Source organism: Lycorma delicatula, chromosome 3 (assembly GCF_047948215.1).
Source record: "Lycorma delicatula isolate Av1 chromosome 3, ASM4794821v1, whole genome shotgun sequence".
Classification (NCBI taxonomy): domain Eukaryota; kingdom Metazoa; phylum Arthropoda; class Insecta; order Hemiptera; family Fulgoridae; genus Lycorma; species Lycorma delicatula.
The window spans coordinates 114,376,285-114,402,835 of record NC_134457.1 but is presented as its reverse complement, the minus strand read 5'-3'; the positions used below and the strand labels follow the sequence as shown (position 1 = coordinate 114,402,835).

The window sequence follows — 26,551 nt, the reverse complement described above, 5'->3', positions numbered from 1 at the left end:
AAGATTGAAGATGATTAAAGATCAAAAGGTGCCTCTCTCTGTTTCTCTTGGTGAGATTCAGTTGCTGTGGATCTTATTTTGGTAATAGAATACAGTGGGTAATACTCATTTATTTATATTATTTTAAATTTTTTTAAAAACACACACACATATATATATATATATATTTAAATTTTATTAAATAAACCACCTATTACAGAATATTGAGATAAGACATATCTTAATTAAGACATACCTTAATTTTTCATGAAAGTACTTTCATGGGATCCCCACTTTCAATCATGATTTAAATAATTCCATTATTGCATAATAAAAATCTAAAAATCAGAGTACTAAGATAATTGCATATTAATTAAATGAGTGCTGCTATCTGTTGCAGTTGTGTATATATACATATATATACAAAAAAATAACTTACACCAATACACAATAACAAAAAAAACTAATACCAATAGTAAACTTTCACAGGATCCCGCATCATCAGTCAGTATAAAATTCTTTAATTACATCAAACTATTACAGAAAAGAAATAAAAACTTAAAAATTTAGAAAACATAAGCACACTAACAACCACCAAATATGTAATAACTCCATTGTCATTAATGAGTGCATCAAACTAATTTTAAGTAAATTTAATTCCTTAAATTTTTAAGTTTTTATTTCTTTTTTGTTATTTGTTTGAAGTAATTATAAAATTGTGTACCGACTGATGATGCGGAATCCCACAAAAGCCTACTACTTGGATTAGTTTTTTAGGTTTATCTGTTACTGTGTTTTAGTGGTTATTATTTTTTTAAATATATTAATTTATATTTAACAGATCAACCCCAAGTACAGAATAATTGAAATAGGATGACTTACCTTATTTCATTACATAAGCAGAAGCGCTTTTGCAAACTTGATTCGCATCATCAGCTGCATTATATATATATATTTTTTTTTAAATCATAAACTCCCAATCCATGATATCATACCACTTATTCACTATAATTTTATGTTAAAATTATTTTTAAACTAACTAAATTTTATTAAAAATTTTTAAATTAAATTTAACTTATCATACTTTAAAAGTTTATACAAAAATGTAAAACCTTTATTTAAATTTAAAATTATAATCAAAACAAGATGTAAAATATATATTTTTTTTAAATTATACAGATTAATTAATTAAAATTAAGTTAAAATTAAAATGTAAATTTTTTTTACATTTGTGAACAATATGTCGTCAATATAAACAATTAAAATTTAAAACAAAGATAGAAATTAAATAATTAGAAATAAATTAAAACTTTTAAATTAAAAACAAAACCTTAAGTAAAATAAAATTATGTGCTAGCCTTTTTACTGAATTTACTTTACTAACCATATTGAAAGATCAGTTGCATAACATTATTATCAAAACAGATAGTCGTGTTATCTACTGCAGCCTTTATGATACCATCATCCTGATACTCTGTCTGAAGGTTGATCATGTTAAGTTTATTCTTATGTTTACATATATATATATATATACACACCTTTCTAAAATATCAAAACCCTTATTATTCTTATCCATATTGCATTTTTTAATTTCCAATATTTTTAAGTTTGTCTGAATATCTGATATTGTTTGCTTATTTTTAATTAAATGATCTCTGGTACATTCAAAAAATCCAGTTCACCTTTTTTATGACTTCTAAAATGTTCCATGAATCTGGTTTTAAAAGATCTAGTGGTCTTACCAATATAAATATGGTCACAATCATTACATACAATTTTATGAATACCACTCAAATTGTATACATTAAAAGCATTATTACATATATTACTTACAATAAAGTGTTTTATTAGATTTTATCTCAGTATATACATATTTTAAATACACATTGTCAATTTTTTGTGTGTTATTTATTTGTATTAAATTTGTGTTATTTTTCATTTTTACCATTTGTTTATTATAAATATTATCTTTATATAAAGATACCAATAAAAAATTACACATTTTTTGTTTTAACTCAATTTTAATTAATTAATCTTTATAATTTTATACAATTTTTTATATTTTACACCTTGTTTTGATTATAATTTTAAATTTTTAGTTTAAATAAAAGTTTTAAATTTTTATATAAGCTTTTAAAATATAAGTTTAATTTAAACATTTTTAATAAAATTTAATTAGTTTAAAAACATTTTTAACGTAAAATTATAAGTGGTATGTTTCATGGATTGCGAGTTTATGATGTTTATGAAATATATATATATAAATATAATGCAGCTAACAATGCAAATCAAGTTCACCCAAAGCGCTTCTGCGTATATAATGAAATAAGGTAAGTCATCCTATTTCAGTTATTCTGTACTTAGAATTGATCTATTAAATATAAATTAATTTGTATTGGTGCAGAGGAGTATGATTATTAAAAGAATTAAAAAAAAAAAAATATATATATATATATATATATAATAATAATAATTAATATTTTACTGAAATTAATCTATTTATGATTCATATTATTCCTCTATACTGTTAAATTTATATTTTTTATTCTATTAATATAAACCACCTAGTACAGAATATTGAGTTAAGACATATCTTACCTTAATTTTACCATGAAAGTATTTTTGCAGGATTCCACATCCTCAGTCATGATTGAAATGTTTAGTTAAATTTCATATTAAAAATACTAAAATAATGAGAATTGCCTAATAATTTACTATGAGTAATGCTATCTGTTGCAGTTTTTGTGAGACTGTCTGATGGTTTATCAAATTTATTTATCTTATATTTGTATTTATATATGTAGTATTTTTCTATAATTTATGTGACCTTTATCAATTTATAATGATAAAGGTCACAAATAATAATAAATTAACACAAATTTCTAAATTTGTGTTAATATCAGAATTAGAATGTTGATTGGGTGTTTTGCCATATTGGATAAACCTAATTTATTATTTTTGTAGTTTCTGTAATGTTAAAGAAATCTAGTTTTTAAAGGATCTATTTGCTTTTCTTATATAAATAAAAATATATTCTTATCTCAGTATTCTGTACTAGGTGGTTTATATTAAAAGAATTTAAAATATATATATGTATGAATTATTTGAAATAAATAAAAAATTAACATATTGACTAGTGTTAATAAATTTAGAAAACTAATTAAATTAATATGGTAAGTTTGACTTATCCAAAGTCTGTGTTTTGGTGTTCTATATTTCATATAATATTATATATATATATTTATTAGATCTTGATTACTTTACTTTTTTTTAGACTGAAACTATGTTAAAAAAAGCTGAAGAAGTCTGTGGACCATATGTATGGGGTATATATGATATATTGTTAATGCCTCCATCTTTCCCATATGGTGGAATGGAAAATCCCTGTCTTACTTTTGTCACTCCTACACTACTGGTAAGAACTTGTTTGTGGAAGTAGGAATTCTCAAGTACTTTTACTTAAATAATTGATTATTTATTTGTTAATGCATTTGTGTTGTCTTACTTAAGTGTATTTTTATAAGTAAATCAATACAGACTAAGAGTATACATTTTAAACTAGAGTTATTTTTTTTAATTAGCATTAAAAAAATATAGAAATAATAATTATTATTATTATAGAAATCATTCACAAAATAGTATGAACTATAAAGGTTATGCATAATGAAATAAATATTACTTTAACTATTTTTTGGTTACTAGTTATTTATAGACATGGTTTATTATAATTGTTTAAACCTGTTAACTTTTTTGTGTGTAATTAACCACTTTTCACTTATTGGGGTATTTTTATGCTTCATTACTAGCATTCATATTTTCTTTCATTCATCATCTGACATATATAGTTATCTTTAAAATCAACAGAAATGTTCAGATCATTGTTGTATTTCTCAGCAAATTAGTTGAAAGGTGCTTCCTCTTTGAACTGTGATCCTGTAATAAGCCTTTCTTCATATGAATTTTGTGTATATTAATTTATATATTCAAGATAATAAAACAAATTTCACCTAAAATATAAAAAAAATATACAAGGTTGCAATAAATTTTTCTGGTATACCACTTCCAGCATTTAATTTACAATCAAAGAAATAATCCTTAAGCAAGACATGCTATATAATATCATTGAGTTTTACAATGACCTAAATGTAAATTTTATAAAAGGATGATGATTAGTTCATCATAAATAATGGTCAACTATTTTGTAACTCATTTAACTATATTTTTTTTGTTGCATTATTTTGGTAACACTTCCATTTTTCAGGTTTATCTGATAGCATGATTCTCTTATAATATTTTAATCCTTCATTGTAAAACTTCATTACACCATATTTATGTTATTTATGGTATTTTAATGAGCAGACTTCAACATTAGAAATGTTTATGACATTTTTGTAGTTTGTAATTATTTTAAGTATTGTAATGATTATTATTAGTGATTAGGTACTTATATATATGAGAGGTTATCTCTGAAGTAAAGACCGTTTCATTGTAAAAAAATTTATTCTGAAAACTTTATTAATATTTTTTTTATTTCTCTTTACATACCTTATACTACTTGTCTATATAATCGCCACATGAATTAAGATATTTATCATAGCGATACACTAGCTTCAATATACCTCATCGTATTCTTCTGCTGCCATCATTTAGCCACTGATTAACAGCATTTTTAAGTTTATTGTCACCCACAAGTTGCTTACCACCCAAAAATTCTTTTAATTTCCCAAACAAATTGTAATTAGAAGAAGCTAAGCTCAGACTATATGAGTGATAGTAAATTTCCCATCCAAATCTCAGTAAATCATGTAATAGGCCCACAATATGTGGACATGCATTATCTTGCAGCAGGATAATGCTGTTGGTCAGCTGCCCATGTTGCCAATATGAATGGTGCGCTGTAACTTACATAGAATTTCACAGTAGGCTTCTGCATTTATAGTCATTCCACATGGCTTGAAATCAATCAGCAGTATGCCAAACTGGTCCCAAAAGACTGTAGCCATCAGTTTGCATCCAAATGGCTGTGGCTTGACCTTTGTTGGTCTGGTTGGTATGTAATACAAAATCCATGTCTCATCGCCGGTACCAGTTGAATTAAGGAACTCATCACCTTTTTCTGTGTAGCGGATCAAAAATTCCAAAGCAAATCCCATTTGGATTTTTTTGTCATGTTCCATTAAGACGTGCAGCACCCAGCGTACACAAACCTTTCTGAAGCCTAAATGATCATGAACAGTGTGACCAATAACAGGTCTTGAAACATCACAAAAAAGAAGGGCCGGATTAGAAATTGTTGTGCAACGATCTTTTCTGATTTCATCATCGACGCATTTCAACAAGTCCTCAATGATTATCGAGGGCCTCCCTCAATGTTCTTCAGCATGCACATTAATTCTGTTATTTCTAAACCTTTCACATAATTTTCGGATGTTTCTGTCATACATTATCACCGTACACAGCAACCAACTGCTTATGAATTTCAGCCGGCTTAATGGTTTGATGGTTTAAAAAATGTATGACTCCATATATTAAAGAGTCAGCGGCAACATTGATTATCCTATTCATTTTACAAAGTAATAACTCGCACGTAATTAAAGATACTACAACATGACAACTTACAGACAACAATTCAGTGTGTACATTACTAGCATGGCCATGAATGATACAGGTTCACCAACCTTAAGGAGAGAAATTTCCCAGCGGTCTTTACTTTAGAGATATCCCTCATAATATACTAATACAGTGCTGCACAACATTTAACCAGGCTTGAGCCAATTAAGAATTTAAAATTTTTGGTCAGCCACAAATGTATTTAGCTTCTAACATTTCAGTTTAAAATGTATATAATGCACAAAATAATTGCAATATGTTAAAGAAAATGCGTAATTTATTAAGAATTCAATTACAGATTAAATATAAGAATAACGTATTTTAATGTGAAATCTACAATTCTTCTGCCAATTTCTTGTACTCTGGTACAGTCATTCAGGTGTTCATTAGTTATCCTGGATCTGAACTTAGATTTTAGCAAGTTTATGGTTGAAAAACCACTCTCGCAAAGGTAAGTTGATCCAAAGTAGGAGTGTAGCCTTTGAAAAGTTTCAAGAATATTTTTTATCATCTACAAGTATCCAAAAATCTATTTGTGATATTCTTGTTTTTAATTGTTGATCAGATTTAAAATCAATTATTTCCATTTCTAAATTAGTATCATTTTTATTTTCTATCATATTTGCAATTTGTTGTGATATTTCAGAAATATTAGTGTCAACAAATGGATTTATAATGAATGAAGCAATTGGCTGAATTTTACGAAAATCAGAAAATCTAATTTCAAAATTATTTTTAAGCTGTGAGAATTTCAGAATACTTATTTGTTTCAATTTTCTTATATTTCTTAACGTAGTAAATTTTTGAAGTAACCAAAGTTACATTCCTTTATTTAGGTCAGCCAATAATTTAATTTTGATTTAAATGCATTGATATTTCCTATTAATTCCAATAATAGTTTTTTCTTTTCCTGAAGTTCAAGATTGAGTAAATTCATTTTAGTGATGTCTGTAAGAAAGGCTGAATCAGATAACCAGCTATGATCACCCAAGTTCTATATAATTTTATTTTCTAGATTCCACAAACTGTTTTATCTCTGGAAGAAGTTCTAAAAATCATTGCAGGACGTTTTCTTTACTAAGCCATCTAATTTCAGAATGTAACATTAAAGTTTCATACTCAGCATCGCATTCATTGGTCAGTTTTTTTAATAATCTGCTCTGAAGTGGTCTGGCATGAATAGAATTGACAATTTCTAGAACAGCTTTCATAATGCAGCACCTGTTTATGTATGATGCAGTGGTAGTGAAAAAATTTGAAAACTTGACATCGTTCTTGCAAAATATATTGAAACCAATAGCAGAACCAACAATGGCAGGTGTGCCATCTGTTGTTATGGACACAAGTTTTTGAAGCAGAAGATTAATTTCTGTAATATAGTTTTTAATAACTTGGTATTTGCCCTCCCCACATGTATTTCCTTTTGATGGCAAAACTGACAGTATATCTTCCTTTGCTGAGCAATCATTAAAAACCATCCTTATAAAAATATTTATTTGAGTTACATTGCAGATATCTGTTGATTCATCACACTGTAAACTTAAAAAAACCCATTTTTGTAAATCACCTTTAATTGTTCTCTGATATTCTCAGACATTGCTTCTATTCTATGAGTGACTCAATTTCTGGATAATTGAGCTTCTTGGATAGCTAACATAATTTCATTCTTATTTTTAAATTCTTGAAATAATATCTCTGCTGCATCAAGCATTGATTCTTTAATTATGTTGCCATTTTCAAAAGGTTTTTTGTGCATTGCAAGTATAAGTGATATCTTAAATGATGTAATCATAGCAGCTTTCGTTTTATTCATGGACCTAGTAAACAAAGATTGTAAACTAATGAGGTTTTCATTTCTTTCAATTTAGATTTTCTTAAATTGCTGTTAGGAGAATATTCATTATCATATTTCTTTATGAGCTGTTGTGAAATGTTGTTCTGTGTTGCACTTTTTCCGCGACAGTAACTGTTGAACCACAAATTAAACAAATACATTATTCATAAAATAAATAAAAAAAATATCTCATGTGGTGATTATATAGAAGTAGTGTAAGATATGCAGTTTAAGAGAAATAAAAAATATTTGTAAAGTTTTCAGAAAAAATGTTTTTACAATGAAACTGTCTTTACTTTAGAAATAACCTCTCATATATATATATATATATTATTTATATTTTACTTCGTGATTTATGACTTTAATCTTTATAGGCTGGTGATAGATCACTTGCTGGGGTTGTTGCTCATGAAATTTCCCACAGTTGGACTGGAAATTTAGTAACCAACAGAAATTTTGAACATTTTTGGCTAAATGAAGGTTTTACAATGTTTGTTGAAAGGAAAATAATTCAAAGAATGCAAGGAGAAAAAATACACCAATTTTCAGCCATTAATGGATTAAATGATTTGAGAGAAGCAGTAAGTATTTAATATAATTTTTCTGTTAAGACAAAAGTATTATGAATTTGGAATTATATATCTGATATCTCTACAGTGTTAATTTTTTATTGTGCTTAAGCTTTATATATTTTAACATCCTAGCAATATAATAATAGAGCTCGCTCTCTCTCTCTCATACACTCACTCTTTCTCTCTCACTCGCTCACTCTCTCTCTCTCGCTCATGTAAAAGAACAGATGTCCATTATTTACTTGAAATTTATTACTTTGATATCATATTTGACATTTATTTTCATTTTATGTTCTTTTGATTTGTTGAATTTCATATTTAAGAAATTCAGAAATCTTCATATTAGTAGTTATTTAGAATAATTTCTTGGGTTCAGTGAAAAAACATACAGACTACTCTGAATTAAATATTTGCTTGTTTTTTTTTAATATGTTTTGGAATAATCTTGATACAAAGGTTGACAATAAAATCCTGTAACAAAAAAAAAAACAATTATAAAAATGTATCATTAAACAAAAGTTACAATTTAACTTACAAGATCCAAATAAAAATAAAAATTATTTTCTTGAAAAAATAATAACAAAACTTACAGATTCTAAACCAAATAATAAAATAAAAATAAAATGAAAAACCAACAAACAGACTGTATTCATTTCCATAACCACTAAACCATTAAGTACATTAATTTCATTACTACAGTCATAAAGTACAAATATTCAATTTGCCCATCACTAACAACTAACTCTTGTAAGTAATTCTTGTTAGAAATTTCTTTGAGATTGATCTGTTTCATGTACCTCCAGTGTGTTTCTTCCTTATATCGTCAAACACAAGATAAAACAGGAAATGAAGGCTATCACCTACCTGGTGATAAGACTACCTGTCTTATGTAGCACAAATCACACTCAATAGAAAATGCATTTACATTTCCCTGAAAGAACAATTTCCAATCCCCACAGAGCGACCTAATTCATCCTATGTCAGCTGAGCAACCTTATTCTGGCCCATTATTCTCTTCTTATAGATACTGGTTCAAAGTTATAAATACATTTTAGCACTGTTAAAGGAGCTTTTACTTTTGAAGAAAAGAGCTAAAACTTCACTTGGCAGAATTTATATCCTTTGAAATATTATTTATATTATTTAACATTTTCAGTAATTTTAGATATATACTTCTTTGTCCACATAAATCCTTACTTAAAAAATACTCTGCTTCTAAGACAGTTAGTGTAGATTCTAGTTAGGTAAACCAGTTATACCGTATGTTATTTTCTACAACACAATCTAATGCCATTAACCTCTCTAAACATAATTTTGATAACCTGTCCAATTCCATAGACTTTAATTTCTCCCACCAGCTCAACATTATATTCAGTTTCAGCCAATCTACTTGATTCACTCATATTTCCAATCAAAATATAATTAGGAAGATTCTGAGCCAGATTGAAAATATGTTTAAAGAACTTTATAAAGTCTAGTTCAATCTAGTGGCAGTATATACATAAAAGCCCATATTTTAGAAAAGTACAGAGACGTTGAATTTACTAAAGCATTTAATAGGTAATTTAATTTTTGTAATCCATGAGTCTGACTTTGATTTAATTAAAATGTCCCTCACTTTACCAGGTGCTAATTTTGCCCTTTTAATAAATTAATCCGCTACCATCGCAAATTTACCAGAGGAAGACAGTATTATCCCTAAATAACTAAACCAGCTAAAGACTTCTTTTTCATTGTTATTAAAATATACAACTCTAACATTTCTTGTTCTGCTCTTTCTAAATAGAAAAAATCTTGTTTTTCCTATATTTAAATTAAATTATTAGCAGAGCAGTACTGGACTAAAATATCAAGTTTGTTAGTGATTCCTGTCCAGCTTCAATAAAGAATTCCAAATCATTTGCATGCAGTAAGGCATGCAAATGATTATCTGTAAATAAATCTGTATAGTTAATTACATCTATCCTTTGACAAGCATTACGCTAAAAAACTGAAACAAAATCACTTGTAAATAACAAAAGTAATAGAAATCTGAGAGAATCATCTGAAGCACCCATTGTATAATCTTCACTGTATGCATGAAAGTATGAGATAAACAAAATTTTTGAAAACAGGGTTGTGGCTATTGTAATTATAAGAATTTTTATAGTGTTTTGGACGTTATAGATAAAAGTGATGGGAGCAGATAGTCCTTTAACAAAACTGGTAGTAAACTTAGAAGGTGTCCATCCAGATGATGCATTTTCAAGTTGTCCGTATGAAAAAGGATTTACTTTTCTCTTTTACCTAGAAACACAGGTTGGCGGACCAGGTATAGAATAATTAAAGTCATTATCATAACTTAGCTGTAACTTTGGTTTTTGTTAAAATTAAAAGCCTGCTTTTAAGTTAGTAAGTTATTAAGTTAGTTATTAAGTTAGTAAACCTGTTTGGCTAATTATTGTATGATTACTATATTAACCTTAAGCATACAAACTGATTGTTACATTTCTATTCAGATACCGTATATCATTTCAAAAAGCATTGCAATTAGAAAACATATTTAATTAAGAATTTGAACTTACAAAAACATACTCAAGCAAACTATTTTCTAAATATCTTATATTCCTCAAATCTAAATCTATATAATTGTTTGCCTTGAGAACCATTTTTTCTAGTTACTTTATGTTACAAAACTTAAATCTTACTTTAATATGAAATGATATTTTATTCTACTTAAAATATATATTTTCAATTATTTGCATAATCTACCGTTAAAATTTCAAAAAACAATTTAAATAGTTACTCGTTTTCTAGATTTATAGAAATTATTCAGAAGATCTTTTCGTAGCTGCCGTGCAGCTCCTTTGTTGGTGGAGGTATAGTTAGCATTTTTTCTGATAACACCTGTTTTAAAATGGTCATAAAACCTTTTAAGTATTATATATACATATTGACCACTGTGCTAATTAGATTAAAAAAATAACACCTTAATCACCAAAACTCAGTAACAGAAAAACCTGAAAAAACTAATACTAATAGTCTACTTTCAAGGGATCCTGCACCATCAGTCTGTACACAATTCTATAATTACATCAAACAAATAACAAAACTTAATTATAATGAAAATTAAAAATTTAATTGTAAAATTGAAAATAACAAAAAATATACATTATAGAAAAAGTATATAAAAAAACAAAGTATAAAAAACCATGGTAAAAATAAATATTAAAACACATATAAACCAGATAACCATATTATAAAATATTTAAGGAATAAAATAATAAAAATGATGGGGAGGACTTAGGAGAATATATATGTATATAATTAAATGTATTTAACGTAATAAAATATATATAGGTAAAACTGACTGATCTTTTAAAGAAAGGTGTATGGAACATTACATTGCTTACAGAAACAGAAAGAGAGGTGTATCTAATATGGCCTACCATTTGTTGCAATGTAAGCCTAGTATTACCTATTATAAAATAATTTAGAAATTTTGGATTTTTTTTTTTTAATAAAAAATGAATATACTTGAAAAATATTATATATATAAATTTAAACAAAAGTATGAAATAATGAACCAACAGATCATATATGAAGATGATGTTTTAATTAAAAACATATCGGTTTTAACAGTTGATAACAATAAAGTAATGGCAGTGGAGTTGTGAGATTATTACACCACAATTTCTTTTCACAATTCAGCCTATTTTGTTTGTTAATAAAGTTAAATTTCAGTATCCTGTATTCAATTTTTTCTTAAAATACATGAATCTTTCAGAATTAAATTTTCTACATTTCTAATTGAAAAAAAATTACAATTTAATTAACCATTTAACAAAGTTTTCTTAAGTTAAACCCAGAAACGTGTTATTTTTTACCCCCAGTTTTTGTGTTTTACATCAGATATCTGTAAAACTAATGGAGGTAAAAGTTCTGGGACCCATTTTTAAAATATTTTCATGTCAAAAACCATAAGACAACTAAATTCACCCCTTAAATTATCTTCCCAGAATTTCAGGAAGTCTTCATTTCTCCAGGGAACCGAAATCCGGGTGAAATCTTTCACTAGCCATAACTCACTAACGAAGCATTTCTGAGCCTATATTTATATAAACTTTTTTTTCTATTTTTTTGCTATAAAATCAGCTCCCAAGAGATTGCCATATAGTTTTGAATTATCCTATATATAAATATATACACATGAGGTGTGTTCAAAAAGTAACGAGAATTTTGAAATTTCACAGGTTTTATTAGTCCGATTCTCAGAATTTTTTCGCTGTTGTATTGATAAACATGTCTGAAAAGTATCTGTACATTTTTAGCCATATTGGATGCTTAGTCTGTTGTTAGCTTTCAAAAGGATAACATGTGTTTTGGTACGATCGGCGATTTTTTACTTGTATAAATAATGGATCAGAGAATTTGTATTAAATTTTGCTATAAGAGTGGAACAAAGTGAAGTAATGTTTTAAAAATGTTAATATTGCTTTTGGTGAGTTTGTTATGAGTAAAGCAAGGGTTTAGGAGTAGTATAAGCATTTCCAAGAAGGTCATGAACACGTTGAAGATGACAAGCGCCCCGACGCCCCAGCATATAAACAACCAATGAAAAAGTGGAAAAGTGAAAGAAATGATTATGAATGATAGCGGAATCACAAGCAGAGAAATCGCAGATGATGTTGGGATATCAATTGGCTCATGCCATGAAATATTTTCAGATTTTTGGGTATGAAATCTGTGACAGCAAAATATGTTCCTAATTGTTGAATTTCAAACAAAAACAGCAGCGAATGGAAGTTGCTCAGGAGTCGCTAAATGAAGTCAACAACAATGCAGAACTACTGAAACATGTCATAACAAGTGATCAAACATGGGTTTACAGATATGATGTCAAAACATAGACTCAATCGTCCCAGTGGAGGCATTCTAGATCACCAAGATCGAAAAAAGCTCAACAGATACGGTCGAATGTGAAGGTTATGCTCACCATGTTCTTCAATTTTAACGGCATAGTACATCATGAGTTTTTGCCATAAGGTCAAACATTCAATAAGGAGTATCACCTACAACTTCAATGCCGTTTGCATGAAGCAATCCAAAAAAACTCCTGAATTTGTGGCAAAACAATTCATGGCTTTTGCACCACAATAATGCGCCAACTCACACACATTTCATTGCTTGTTAGTCAATTTTTAGCCAAAAACAACACTGTAATGACACTCCAACCACCATATTCGCCATACATGGCCCTGTGTGACTTTTTTCTATTCTGAAATATAAAGAAAATCTTTAAAGGGCTGTCGTTTAACAAACATAGGTGAAATTAAAAGCAAATAGCTGAAAGAGCTAAACACTATTCCAAAGATCGAGTTGCAGAAGTGTTTTGGGGATTGGGAAAAGTGCTGGCATAAATATATAATATCTAATGGGGACTATTTGGAAGGGGATAATATTAATGTAGATGAATAAATAAAATTCTTTCCAAAAACCAAAAATTCTCGTTACTTTTTGAATACTTCACGCGCGTGTGTGTGTGTGTGTGCGCATGATGTCTTCTGTACAAAGAACCTCTAACACAAAAATCCTTCTTATTATTATAGTGTGTTTGTAAAATTTCTCAATTGTGTTGAGTTCATGGCTATTATCTGCTGGACATTAGATTTACTTATTGATATATAAATAAATTGAAATTTAGCGTTCACAACAACTGCAACTTTCTTACATAATAGATACGACTAATTTTATACTATGACGACCAGTTGTGATTTTAATATTTATAAATATACTCTCTACATTATTTAATTCTAATGATCTCAAATTAAAGAATAAATCTTCCTGAGGGTGGTCGAATGACCAAAAGTGCTAGAAAAGAGAACGCAGACAAATTGTTAATATGGTTGGAGTTCATTTTACTTATTGATATTTAATGTGTTACCTGTTCCATCAGATGATTTGTTAAGATTTATTCTGTAATGTGAAACATTTGAATACACGATTGATATGTGTCTGTGTAAGTTTTGTATTGATATGTGATTATTGTATCATACTCATACTGGTAAAATGAATCCATTATTTAAATATATTAGGGCATATAAAAATTGAAATTGGAAATAATCTAATAAAACAAACACAAAATAACTGTGGTCATCTGAATAACCACAAACACAAAATAATAAATGTAGAAAATAGTGGAAGTGTGTAAGAATATTAATAATAATACCGGATTCAAAAAGGACTTCACAAATTTAAAAGCACATAAAAATTTATTTAGACAGCTTACAGATTCAGTTGAGGTCTCATTTTGTAGCAAAACTCATCAAATGTTGACTCACGTAGTTCATTAGTATAAAATTCGGCCACCAGTCCTGTCAACAGTGTTGTTAAAAATGGCTACATTTACTGGTGTGAAATGTGCTCACTGTGTGTTTCAGTTTCACAATTTGCATTTGGCAAATGCAGTTCTATGTAATTTTTGTAGAGAGAACATAAGGAGCCTCCTAATAAGCATACAATTTACTCTTTTTAGATTATGTCTAACAACATAATTGTAATGGTTTGAAGTATCATGAACAACAACTGCAGCTGCCTACATAATTTGGTCCTTGTATTGGGGAATTTGCACAAGATATTTGGAGAATCAGAATATTACATAAATCAAATACTGAAGTGATTATTTCAGTTCTTTTCATTACTGTATTAATGGTACAATCTGTATAAGGCATCATAATTAGAACTACAGATGATTAAAAATCTGTAAATGGTTGTTATTAGATGAGTTTTGATTAATTACTCTATTTGTTATTCATTTATTAATATTTATATTGATAGTATGTAAAATTACTTTCTATGTTTGAATTTTTTTTTATTTTAATGTATGTACTTATTGATATGTGAACTACCAAATAGAAATTAATATATAAGTGTGTTCAAAAAATGACTGAACTTGTGTAATTAAAAATTTTATTAATGTATTTACAATTTTATGTGCTTGTCCTCTTCAAAATAATCCTTGTTACTGGCAGTAGATCGCTCCCAACATTTCTTCCATTTTTGGAATTTTTCCTAGAATATGTTTTTGAATATGATGCACAACTGTTTTATCAATCTTTTTTATGATTTAAAAATGATGTTTTCAAGATTACCTTCAGTTTGGAAAACAAGAAAAAGTCTGCTGGGACCAATTCTGGAAAGTAGGGTGGGTGAGGCACAACAGTTATCTTGTGTTTTTCAGATAATGGCAGGTAAGAAGTGACATGTGAGTTGTATTATGGTACAAAATCCCACTTTGGTTTCCTACAACTCAGGCCTCTTTCTATGTACAGCATCTCTTAGACACCATAAAACTTCTACGTAGAACTCCTACTGTCTGACCACTTGGAATGAATTCATAATGGACCAACCCTTTTCATAGAAGAAAACCCTGCATCACCTTTAATTCTGTAACAAAGTGTTACAAGTTGTAAATGATGATAGCAACCTACTAGTTTTCCATAGAACAACTTTTTATAAATTGTTAAAAAGTATGAATTTTAAATATAAAATTTGGGGCTGGGAAAGTGCTTTAATTGGTAGGAATGATCTCATTATATGGTGAAGACATTACTTGCACTGAAATAAAGAAAATGGGGCATGAATGCCATAGAATATTTTATATGGATGAAACTTGGGTCAAGGAAGCCCACATGAAAAGTTTAGTTGGAAAGATAAAGCTGTGAATTTGTCAAAAGAAGCCTTTCTGTGTGTCTTATTAACTGGTAATAAGGCTTCATCAGGTGAAGGTAGTCATCTCTCATAATTATGCATATCGGCAGAGAATAGGTGGAATCGCATATCGTGTTTGTCAACGGTGATTCTGAATTTTTTAATCTAAATCTACAGGAGACTATCATAATAAGATGAATGACACATTTTTCTAGAAATGGTTTAGCGATATGTTACCTCTTTTGGAAGATAATATGGTTATTGCCTTAGACAATGTTCTTTACCATTCATGAACATAGGAAAAGTTTCCAGTTGTGTCTTGGAAAAAGAACGATATCAAAATGTGGCATAGTTCAAAAGTTTGAAGAGGATAAACTTAAGTTTCAATTATTGCAAAGGTTTCCGCATATTAAAAGTAATTTTAATGTATATAAAATTGATGAGTTAGCAAGATCCAATGGTAAAGCCGTGCTTTGATTACCACCCTATCATTGTGAACTCAACCCAGTTGAATTAATTTGGGGACTAATCAAGAATTACGTGTTGTCAGAAAACACTACTTTTAAAATATCTAATGTTAAAAATTTATACTTAAAAGCTATCGATAATACAGATCAGCTGGAATAGAAAACTGTATAAAACATGTGATGGATACTGTTGAATCAAATTATTGGGAATTGGTTAATATAATAGAAAACAAAATTGAGCCTTTCATTGTATCTCTTAATACTGACAGCATTACGGATTTTTTGTAATCAGATAACGAAAACTGAATTGAATTTATTATTTATTTATTATCATAAAAATTTAACCTAAAATATCAGTGAACTTTTACTTTTAGTGGACAATTGTCAATTTCATTACTCTTAATACTCAAGAAAACTTTGTAACAATACATAATTTTAATGAATAAAATATTCGTGGGGTTATCAGACATGCCAAACTAGGTAAGAAATATTTATTGATCAATTAACATGTATTAATTTATTTAAATTTAAATATATGTATAATTTTTGGAAAATATAATAGAATGTGGTTACTGAATTTTAACATTGCATAGTTTCTTTTATATGCATTCTAATTTAAAGAGAGTGTTGAGAAATGGTCACTGAACACTTGTAGATATAGTCTGTTTACTTGAGCTCTATAAGCTAACTGAATTAGGTATAGCTTTACTCTTTAAAATGTAAATAAATGGATGAATAATTCTACACCAGATTCACTGTTATAAATGTAAGTAATTTTAATTATTATTGTAAAAATGTATATATGCATTAAAAAACTCCTAATTAAAACATTTACAAGTAATTATATATTCCTATATTCAGAAAATGAAAATATATTCAGTTTAATAAGACAGATACTTTTAGTGACAACTTTATGCAAAATTTGATTGTATTTTATAGCATTGTAATTATCAACGGGTTAATGAGTTTTTGAGTAGCCTGACTATGGAGAAATGCAGCACTTGAAATTTGTTAGGTAAGTATTTGTGTGTTGTTTGCACTTACCAAAACCAATAAGGATTTGTACAAAAGTTATTTATCAACTGATTAAATCTAACAGTTATAGTGATTAGTATTTTTTTATTTAATATTATATGAGGTGCAGTTCAAAAGTAAGAGTCAGTGAGTTACAAACAGCAATTGGTAACAATGATTGGTTCAAGCATAAGCAGTAGCTTTAAGTGATCTGTTGGACATATAACCACCGCATTGTCATAAGTTCATTGTTGTTTGCCTTTGTATGTGCCAGTGTGTTAAAATGAGTGCGGTAATAACAAATCCCACCATTTGTGAAGCTCAATCAGTGATTAGATTTCTAAATGCAAGAGGACATAATGCTACTGAAATTCACCATCAATTATGTGAAACATGTGGGCCTACCGCAATGAGTGAAAGAAAAGTGAGGCAGTAGTGTTGTTAGTTTAAGGAAGAGCATCCAGTGCTGGACGAAACAACAATCCATACAGTAGCATCATTCTGGTTTACTGAAACTGAAAAATTTCAAACAAGCCCAGTCTCAAAGGAAAATCACTGATCTCATTTTGTTACTGATTGGTACTTATTTTTTAACCGCTTCTATATAAACTATTTATAATTTTTTGAAAATGAATGTCATTTTTTTCATGATCTTTTTGTACATGTCTCAGTTTTTATCTCTGTTTTTCACAATCTATATAGCATTCACTGTCTATATCATTATATACTATTGCACTGATTTCCAGTTGCAGTTATTCTGTTATGTTCAGATCCATGCTGTACCAATTACTGCTGCACATTCAGTGCTTGTAATGTATTATACAAAAAAATGAGTAAATTTATGTTATACATTAAACTTAATGAGCAAACTTCACTTTCTGTGACAGCATTATTTGTATATTTAAATGAAATCTGTTTGTTATTTTATGATTGTGTTTGTTTAGCTTAGCACTACTCTACATTACATCTTAAGACTGTAAAAATCAATTGCAGCTTTTTCTGTGCTTAGATGTATTTAGAAAGGACTGGATTACAGTTTTCTAGAATTTGTTTTTGTTTTTCAGATCCCTGGAGTATAAAACTGTTAAAAAAAGATAATATATTTATTTATTTAGTTTTTATGTACTTAACATTTATTATTCATTTATATTGGATTATTAAAAAAATCCTACACTTATTTTGTAAAAATAGAAGTATTTTATTCCTGTAATAGATTTAATATTACAATAATCTTCAAACAGATATAGTTAAAACTATATTCCTTCTCTTTTAATTTTCAGATGTCTTTGAACCATTCCTTAAGAAGTACTTAGATCATTACAAGTATCAGTCAATTGACACTAATGACTTTAAAAAATTTTTCTTAGAGTATTTTGATAAAAATGAAAAATCCCAAAAAGTGGACTGGGATAAATGGCTCTACACACCAGGAATGCCTCCTATAATACCTGAGTCAGTTATTATTATATGTATGCATATATAATTAAAATCAAATAAAACATTTTTTACATATAATGTAATAGAATAAGTGTACATATATAAATGAATAGCATAATCTTCATTAGAAATCTGATTATGTATTGTACAGTATTGTTAGTAAGCACCTCTAAACATCTTTACTACCAATATCAGTGTTTGCTTACATAACTCTGAAGGCCTGCTGATAAAAAGTCTGTGGAACAGAAATTTAGTCTTCTTTATTCATTTATATAGGATTTATTTTTTTTTTTTATTATACAATGCAGTTATTCTGAAAAATGTATCTCAATAGCATTTTTTTCAAATATAATTTATTATATTTTAGCCATTTGTCTTTGCACTTATTAAGTAAGTTGTAAGAATACCATTTTAATTTAGAAAATATGCAAATATTAGATTTGTACAAATGTTATTTAAAAAAATATGTTTATAGTTCTGCAGTATATGCAAGCCAGGCAGCTTCAGTTAATCATAATCATTCCTTGAAAATAATGTTGTTTGGCACAATAAAGTTGAATAAAGACTAAAAAATGGTTTTGGTATATTTTGTTTCAGTTATGATAAGAGCCTTGTGTTACCTTGCACCGAACTAACAAATAAGTGGATTAAATGGGATGGAAGTAATCCTAACCCATTTACTGAAGACGATTTAAAGTGTTTTGATGCTTTGCAAATTCAAGAATTTCTAGCACAATTATTATTAGCTAATAGTTTTACTCTGTCTAAAGTTATTCTTATGCAGGAGATTTACCAACTTAATAAATATAAAAATTCTGAGATAAGATTCAGGTAAGATTTTTTTTTTTCTAAAAGCCCTTATAAGAAAAAAATATTAACTGTTCTTGTTAATTAAACTAAAATTTCTACTTGATTGTTGTTAACCTACTTTATGCTGTTGATAAATTCAGTTAAGTATATTAAAAGATGAAAGTTATAGGATTGCTGCACCTCCCACCTGGTCTGTAATTTTTTCCTTATTCTTTCAAGAGAATTTTACTGTGTTCATGTTTGAAAAACATTGAAAATTTCTCAGTTATAATCACTTTTTAGGCATTTTTTATTGTTAATAATAATGAATATCTAATTCCATATCATCGTTCATCTACATCATGTAACAGTAAAGGAACCAGTTCAGTTTTTAAATAGAGATTCCTATTGAATCCCTATTCAATAGAGATTCCTATTGATATTGCATTACTGAAATTGATATTGCAATTATCTATGTTAATATGGTCCCTCAGAATAATAAAAACTTGATTACTGGAAAATAAAAAATAAATCAAGTTAAATTTGAAAATATTATGCTCACAAATTTAAAAAAAAAAATTTTATTTAAAGTGTAAAACTAAACAGCCATTTGATTGTTAAACAGCCATCATCAGTAGTCACTAAGGAAATGGTAAATGAAAAAAAAAAAATTGACCAATAAACAGTAATTAAAAAACATTATAAATGGAACATTTTTAACAGTAATAATAAAAAGTGCAAACATCTTGTCAATTTTGATAATCCAATGCATAAATTTAACTGAAAAACATCTAAACCTTTGGAAATTCCAGCTCAGATTATCTACCACAACCTAACACCAGCTCTTGTGTAGTCTGGATAAGATAAAATTATGTCTCAAGAAAAAATAAGAAATTGATCAGAGAAATAGTCCATCTCCTAAAGCAAATTTAAGAGATGGAATAACCATCTATCACTCTTGTGATTGAAAACGTCCACAAAAAGGATTTTAATAAATTTAAAATTAAAAAAAATTATTAAATTTGGTTGGTATCCATTAGCTGTTTGACAATGTTACGTTAATATTCAGTGCATCATTGTTGATAAAATAAATGTCCCAACTATCTACTCCTGTTTATTAAATACAAATTTTAAAAGTGCAATTCCTAATAAATTAATTTTGTGTTTATTTTCTTAGTAATACTAGCGAATAACTGATTTCTGTGGTCTGCTATACTTTTAATGACACAAGAGTTCCTTTTTTCTAGTTTCAATCTTTCTTTTAATTTGCCATACATATTGTAATTTACAGTTATTAACAGTGAGCACTTAAGCAATAATTACAGTATTTCTATTAGTATTAGTATTTCTTATATTCTATTACCTCTCATAAACAATTACAATAGTGTTTTCAGCTGTGTTGAACAAATTCCAGCTTATTCAAACAAAAATAATAGAAATCAGACAATAATTATATAATTATTGTTTTAGGTTTCTTGAAAAATGAGTAATTGTGTCCCTTAGAACTGTTGCTTCTACTGCTACTGAAATTTCATGAGTTGTAGTTATAATCATAATAATCATTTATTCATCAGTGTGATTTATATGTAGCATCTTGGTAAAGAAAATACAGCAACAAGCAGCATCTTAGATGTAGGATAATCCCATTGGCCAAAATTAGATTAATAAACAATCAGTTTTACAGATTACCATTATTGATTCAATAACAATTTTTTTTAATACCAGTGAATGAGTTTGCATGCTATATTGCCATTTGAGGACACAGGCTGTTAGCATCTAACAGCCTGTGTCCTCACAGCTTCCACTTAAAAATAAATAAAAAAGAAAAGGTGAAATATTTTGTATTTATTCTGTTATTGTAATCCCATTGTTACTTATGATAGCCCTGTACTATATCAATCAATCAAATATTTTAGTATTTCTCTTATAATGTTAGACTTTTAAAAGTCTGATATTTTATGTAGTCCATATTTTGTTACCTTAAAATATAACACTCTGTGATTACTTTAAAAAAACTTGTAACATTAATTGCATTGAATTCATTCCATTTAGTATTTGTTTCAACACATTTTGGTTACAACAAAAGGAACAATATTATCAGCAAATCGTTATTTATTATCTCTTTTTGTTTTATTACTCTTCTCTTAGATTTTTCCTTCAATTTATCCATTTCATATGCCATCAAAAGCAACAGACAGAACTGCACCCTTACATCACTTGTTTCTGAATTAAACTTGCCAACATCATTTAATCTTGTCATTGCTTCCTGATTTTGTCTACAGTTTATAAAACAAGAGATGTAGAAAATTTATACTCCATTACTATTAAAGAGGTTTTCATTCACTATATTTTAAGTTCAATTTCTTTCTGAAATCAAATGCTCCCCATCTAAAAGAATACTTTCTCTCTTTTTTATCATTTGCCTGTAAACCGATCTATTTTCTAATTTTGATGAAAGAGACATGAGGTTGTTAGTGCTTTAATTCTTATATTAATCTGTTCCTTCTTAATCTTTACTTTTATTGGTTAGAAGTAATTAGAAGACATGCTACAATTTGTTTACGTTACTGCCATATGTTATTATATTATATCACAATATGTGTAGTACAATGGTAAAACATATAATATTGGAAATCCCCATATAGCTGTCCCTGCCCACTGCCACCCTCTGAAGACTAAATACTCTAAATTGGGGCTTACTGAGTTAGCCTCTGTTATCGAAGAAAATTTCCAAAGAAAATCAGGATACCTCAAATACCAAAAAAAGGTTAAAGGGGGCATACAATTGCAGTTATAGCTATCTGAAACAAACTCGTTGTTGACTGCCACGTTGGATTGAGCAATCAGAATTTAATTTTAATTGTATCATTTTTCTTGTCTCAATGAGTTCTTTAAAATAGTATATCAGATGATCATTGGTCCCATTTGAAATTTTTTGAGTTGACAAACCACCAACATTGATGACTTGAAAACAATCCCCAAAAAGAAAAAGAGTGAAATACATTCATTGAAGTACCTCTTGGTACAGGAAGAATGCTGCAAAGCTGCATCCAGTTTTTTCAATTATAGAAAAGGTTAGAGAGAGAGGTGTAAGTTACTCTTCAGCTACAGATTACTTTATATTCTGCATTTCGATCTCCCATCATACTTTCCTGTCCGTCCAGTCACCCTCTACCATTCCTCTCTCTTCCATTGCCCTCTGCACCCCTTCTCAAAAAATAAGTGTTCACGTACTTAATCTTTCAACAGTTTTGCATCCCCTCTGTCTCCACAAGTAGATCCTTCCTCTATCAACCACTACAATGTATCTCATTTTCCTTAAATTAATTTTCATGCCCCATTTAAGGTATTCCTCTCTTAATTTCTTTAGCATACATGAGACATCCTCAACATCATTAGCTAACACCACTTAATCATCCACAAAGAGCAGTGTATACAGGCAATCATTTCCCGTGTGTACTCCCCATCTCTCTGCACTTTCTTTTCCGCATCTTTAATGCTTCTTATATGTATGCTTTATACAACTTGGGTGACAAACAGCAATTTTTCTTCAACCCCTTTGGTCCAGCCAATAAAGGAAAAAGGTTGATTTTTAAAGAAAATTAGTAGCGTTTATTTATCTCTCTTTTATCAATTCTCTCTTATCAATTTGTCTCTCTTTTTCTGTTTAGCATCCATCCGGAACCATCGTAAGGTATTACTTAAGAAGAGCGAGAATGATACATATGAATGTAAATGAAGTGTAGCCTTGTACAGTCTCAGGCCGACCATTCCCGAGATGAGTAGTTAATTGAAACCCAACCACCAAAGAACTCCGGTATCCATGATCTAGTATTCAAATCCATATTAAAGTATCTGCCTTTATTAGGACTTGAACCTCAACTTCAAAATCAGCTGATTTGCAATGACGAGTTTAAGTATTAGACCAACCCAGTGGGTTTTAATCAATTTGTAGGCATCATTTGGAGCATTCACTCCTATTAATGCATGTCCATTTTCAGAGTGGTGCCCAATAAGCTGATACATTTGAATTTTGGATTACATAGTTATTTTTAAATTTAATATGATTATAACTTTACATACCAAATACAGTGTTTGTGGAAAGTTCTTTAACTGCATGACGTGTTCAGTATGGCCGCTGTTACATGTAACAACCTATTCAAGGTGAATGTTAACATTTCTAACGTCTTTGCAACACAAATCCTCTTGAATCTCTTCACACAACTGAACTATGTATGCACGGATTTCCATAAGATTTGCAGGTCTTAATGGGAAAGTTTCTCTTTTAAATATCCCCATAAAAAAACAGTTACTAGGATTTAAATTTGGGCTCAAAGGGTGGTTAAAAGAAACCTCCATTGTGATGGCCTGGAATGTGTTTTGAAATTACATGACTACTAAAAACTGAATTTACAAAATCCAACACAACATTACTGGTGTAAGGAGTTGTACTATCTTGCATAAACCATTGAGTATCTTTAGGCAACATGGTCGCAAACAGTTTGGGTAGAAAATCATTCCTTAACATTTCCAAATATCGTTGAGAATTAAATGTCTCATCAAAAACATTGGTCCTATCAATCTATGACTGGATAATGCTGCCCAAATGTTTACTTTAGGCCCATGTTGTTGTTTTTCATGCACAATTTGTGGTGCTGCTGTTGCCCAAAAGCAGACATTTTGTTTGTTAACAATCTCATCAATATGAAAATAGCCATCTGAAAACCGTGTGTTGATCAGAACATAATCTTTCCCTTTTGACCACTGTGCAAACTTCAATCCTTTTTGTTTGTTAGGTTATGCTAACTTATGCAGGACAGTCAATTTGTAAGGAAACAGCTTGAGATCACTGTGTAATGTTCTTTGTACTGTACAAGATATTCCCATTTTTCATGAAGCTCACCATGTAGACTTATTCAGACTACATTGCACGGCAACTTGAAGTACCTTGATATTTTCCGGAGAACGAACAGGAGCTGTTTTAGATCTTTTCTCTTCTTTTATGCCGTCTTCTTCCTGAACTGGTATAAATAAAGAATGGTGTTTCTTGCTGGAGTCCATCTAGTGTTAAAATGAGCTCAAATTGACCTGAATTGGGCAAACATCTGTTATTGGCCATAGCTCAGCAATAACTGTTGTTGCAGAATCGGAAGTGAATACAAGATTGGTGGCATCTACTAGTATTTCCAATAAATAGGGATTACACATGCACAATTCAAAACACCAGATAAAAAAATTTATTTACAATCGACATTAAAAATGTGTCAAGTTATCGTGCACCACCTGTATGTTAAGCTCCATTAGTATTATCCTTTTGTCAATTTCTTCCCGGTTTTTAACATAAAAACTATCTATTAGTATTCATCAGAGATGTATACCAATAGACACTGTAAAAGTTAATATACTTTTAATTATTTCATTCCCCTTCCCCTTCTTTGTCTCCATGAGAACACCTATATTCACATTTTATCCAACTCCTGAAAAACACCTCCATACTTTTATTACTAATTCCTTGAACATTCCTTGTAGCCCATTTTTCCCTGTTCTTGTTCTAAGGCTTCTGATCAAGATCTTTAGCAGGAAAGAGTATTTTCCAAATGTTGGGTTGCTGGTGCAGTACTTCGTAAAGCGATGATTTTCTCTCACTTTTGCATTTACTTGTTGAACGAGATCGCCTACTACTTCTCTGTTTGTCATGAACATTTGAATGGCCTTCCTTAAACTCATGACACCACTGCCTCACTTTTCCTTTAGTCATTGTGTTAGGCCCATATGTTTCACACTATTGACAGTGAATTTGTTATTGTCACCCTCATTTTAACACACTGTCTCGCAAAGGCAAACAGCATGAACTGACAGCAATGTAGCAGTTGCATGCCCACATGTAACCTATTTAAATCTACTGCACATGAGTGAACCAATCAGTGTTGCCAGTCACTATTTATAACTCATAGTCCCTTGCTTTTGAACACCTCACATTAGAGTAAAACTGTTGTCTGTCTTTTCTTCTCCAAGTAACATACTGGATGATTTGCATAATAGTGTGATGTGCATTAATTCATCACCAACATGCAACCATCAGAAATTAAATTTGGTACTATAAATTTGACATAAATTTGTATTGTTAAATTAAATATGTAGTATCTTAAAGTATAATGCAAGTGACAAAAATTTAATTAATTTTTTATTATCTACTTGCTTCATATATCATTTGAATATACTTGTGCAGGAAATATTAAAAAATAATGATAATAAATAAAAGAAAAACCTTTGTAACCAGAGTCCTGCTGACTTTGATGCCAGCAGAATAATCACTAATCCAGATGTCTGATACAAATCCAATAATTTTATGTTACAGGTGGTTACGTTTATGCATTAAAGCTCGGTGGTATGATGTAGTGCCTTTAGCTTTAGAATTTGCTACAAAATATGGAAGGATGAAATTTGTACGGCCAATATTTAGGTAAAGTCTACCCTTATGATAGTAATATTTTTATTATTATATCATAATCTTCACTCAAACTCGCATATTTTTACGTTTTAATTTATTTCATTACTTTTTTGTACAGGGATCTAGGTAAGTGGGAGGAGACTAGAGATGAAGCTATTCGAGTATTCAGAGCTCATCAGCATCAGATGATGAATGTAACAGCAGCTATGGTTGCAAAGGATTTGGAAATCAGTTTAGATGTATAATGTAAATTACAATTAATTGTGTTGCTAAAAGCTGTTAGCTGTGAAGGTTGAATAACTGCAGTAATAATAAATACTTAATATACACATAATATTCAGCATAATAAAGCAATGATATATATTTAAAATGTATGCATGTGATGTAGTCGCAACAATAAAATATTTCATTGTTTTATTTGGAGTAATAAACATAATAAAATTTATTATCATCTGTGATGTAATGAGTTGGTTATTTTTATATGCTTTATAAAGATTATTATTTAATATTATATTTACTTCAGTTCATGTATTGTAAAAAATATTTTAAGTGTATATATAGTATTTGTGAATTAACATTAAAAAGAATCTTTTATTACTTTTAAATAACTTTGCCATGTTTATATCATAAAATAATAATTTATTTCAATAACAGTTAATTGAACAGTATGAAGGAAATCATTGTAAAAAAAATAAGAAAAAATTTTAAC

The 26,551-nt window shown here is 28.8% G+C and overlaps 1 protein-coding gene across 1 annotated transcript in view; it reads left to right on the top strand.

The window, feature by feature from the left end:
• The window catches only part of LOC142321909 (leukotriene A-4 hydrolase), an 81,107-nt gene extending 54,807 nt beyond the window's left edge, over window positions 1-26,300 (top strand). Inside the window, exons 7-13 of the mRNA XM_075360419.1 lie at window positions 3,254-3,394; window positions 7,798-8,004; window positions 10,162-10,306; window positions 18,446-18,617; window positions 19,200-19,433; window positions 25,750-25,854; window positions 25,961-26,300. Coding sequence (XP_075216534.1) covers window positions 3,254-3,394; window positions 7,798-8,004; window positions 10,162-10,306; window positions 18,446-18,617; window positions 19,200-19,433; window positions 25,750-25,854; window positions 25,961-26,087 — 1,131 coding nt within the window. The 3' untranslated portion in view covers window positions 26,088-26,300. The remainder of the gene's footprint in view (window positions 1-3,253; window positions 3,395-7,797; window positions 8,005-10,161; window positions 10,307-18,445; window positions 18,618-19,199; window positions 19,434-25,749; window positions 25,855-25,960) is intronic.
• The last annotated feature ends 251 nt before the right edge of the window (window positions 26,301-26,551 follow it).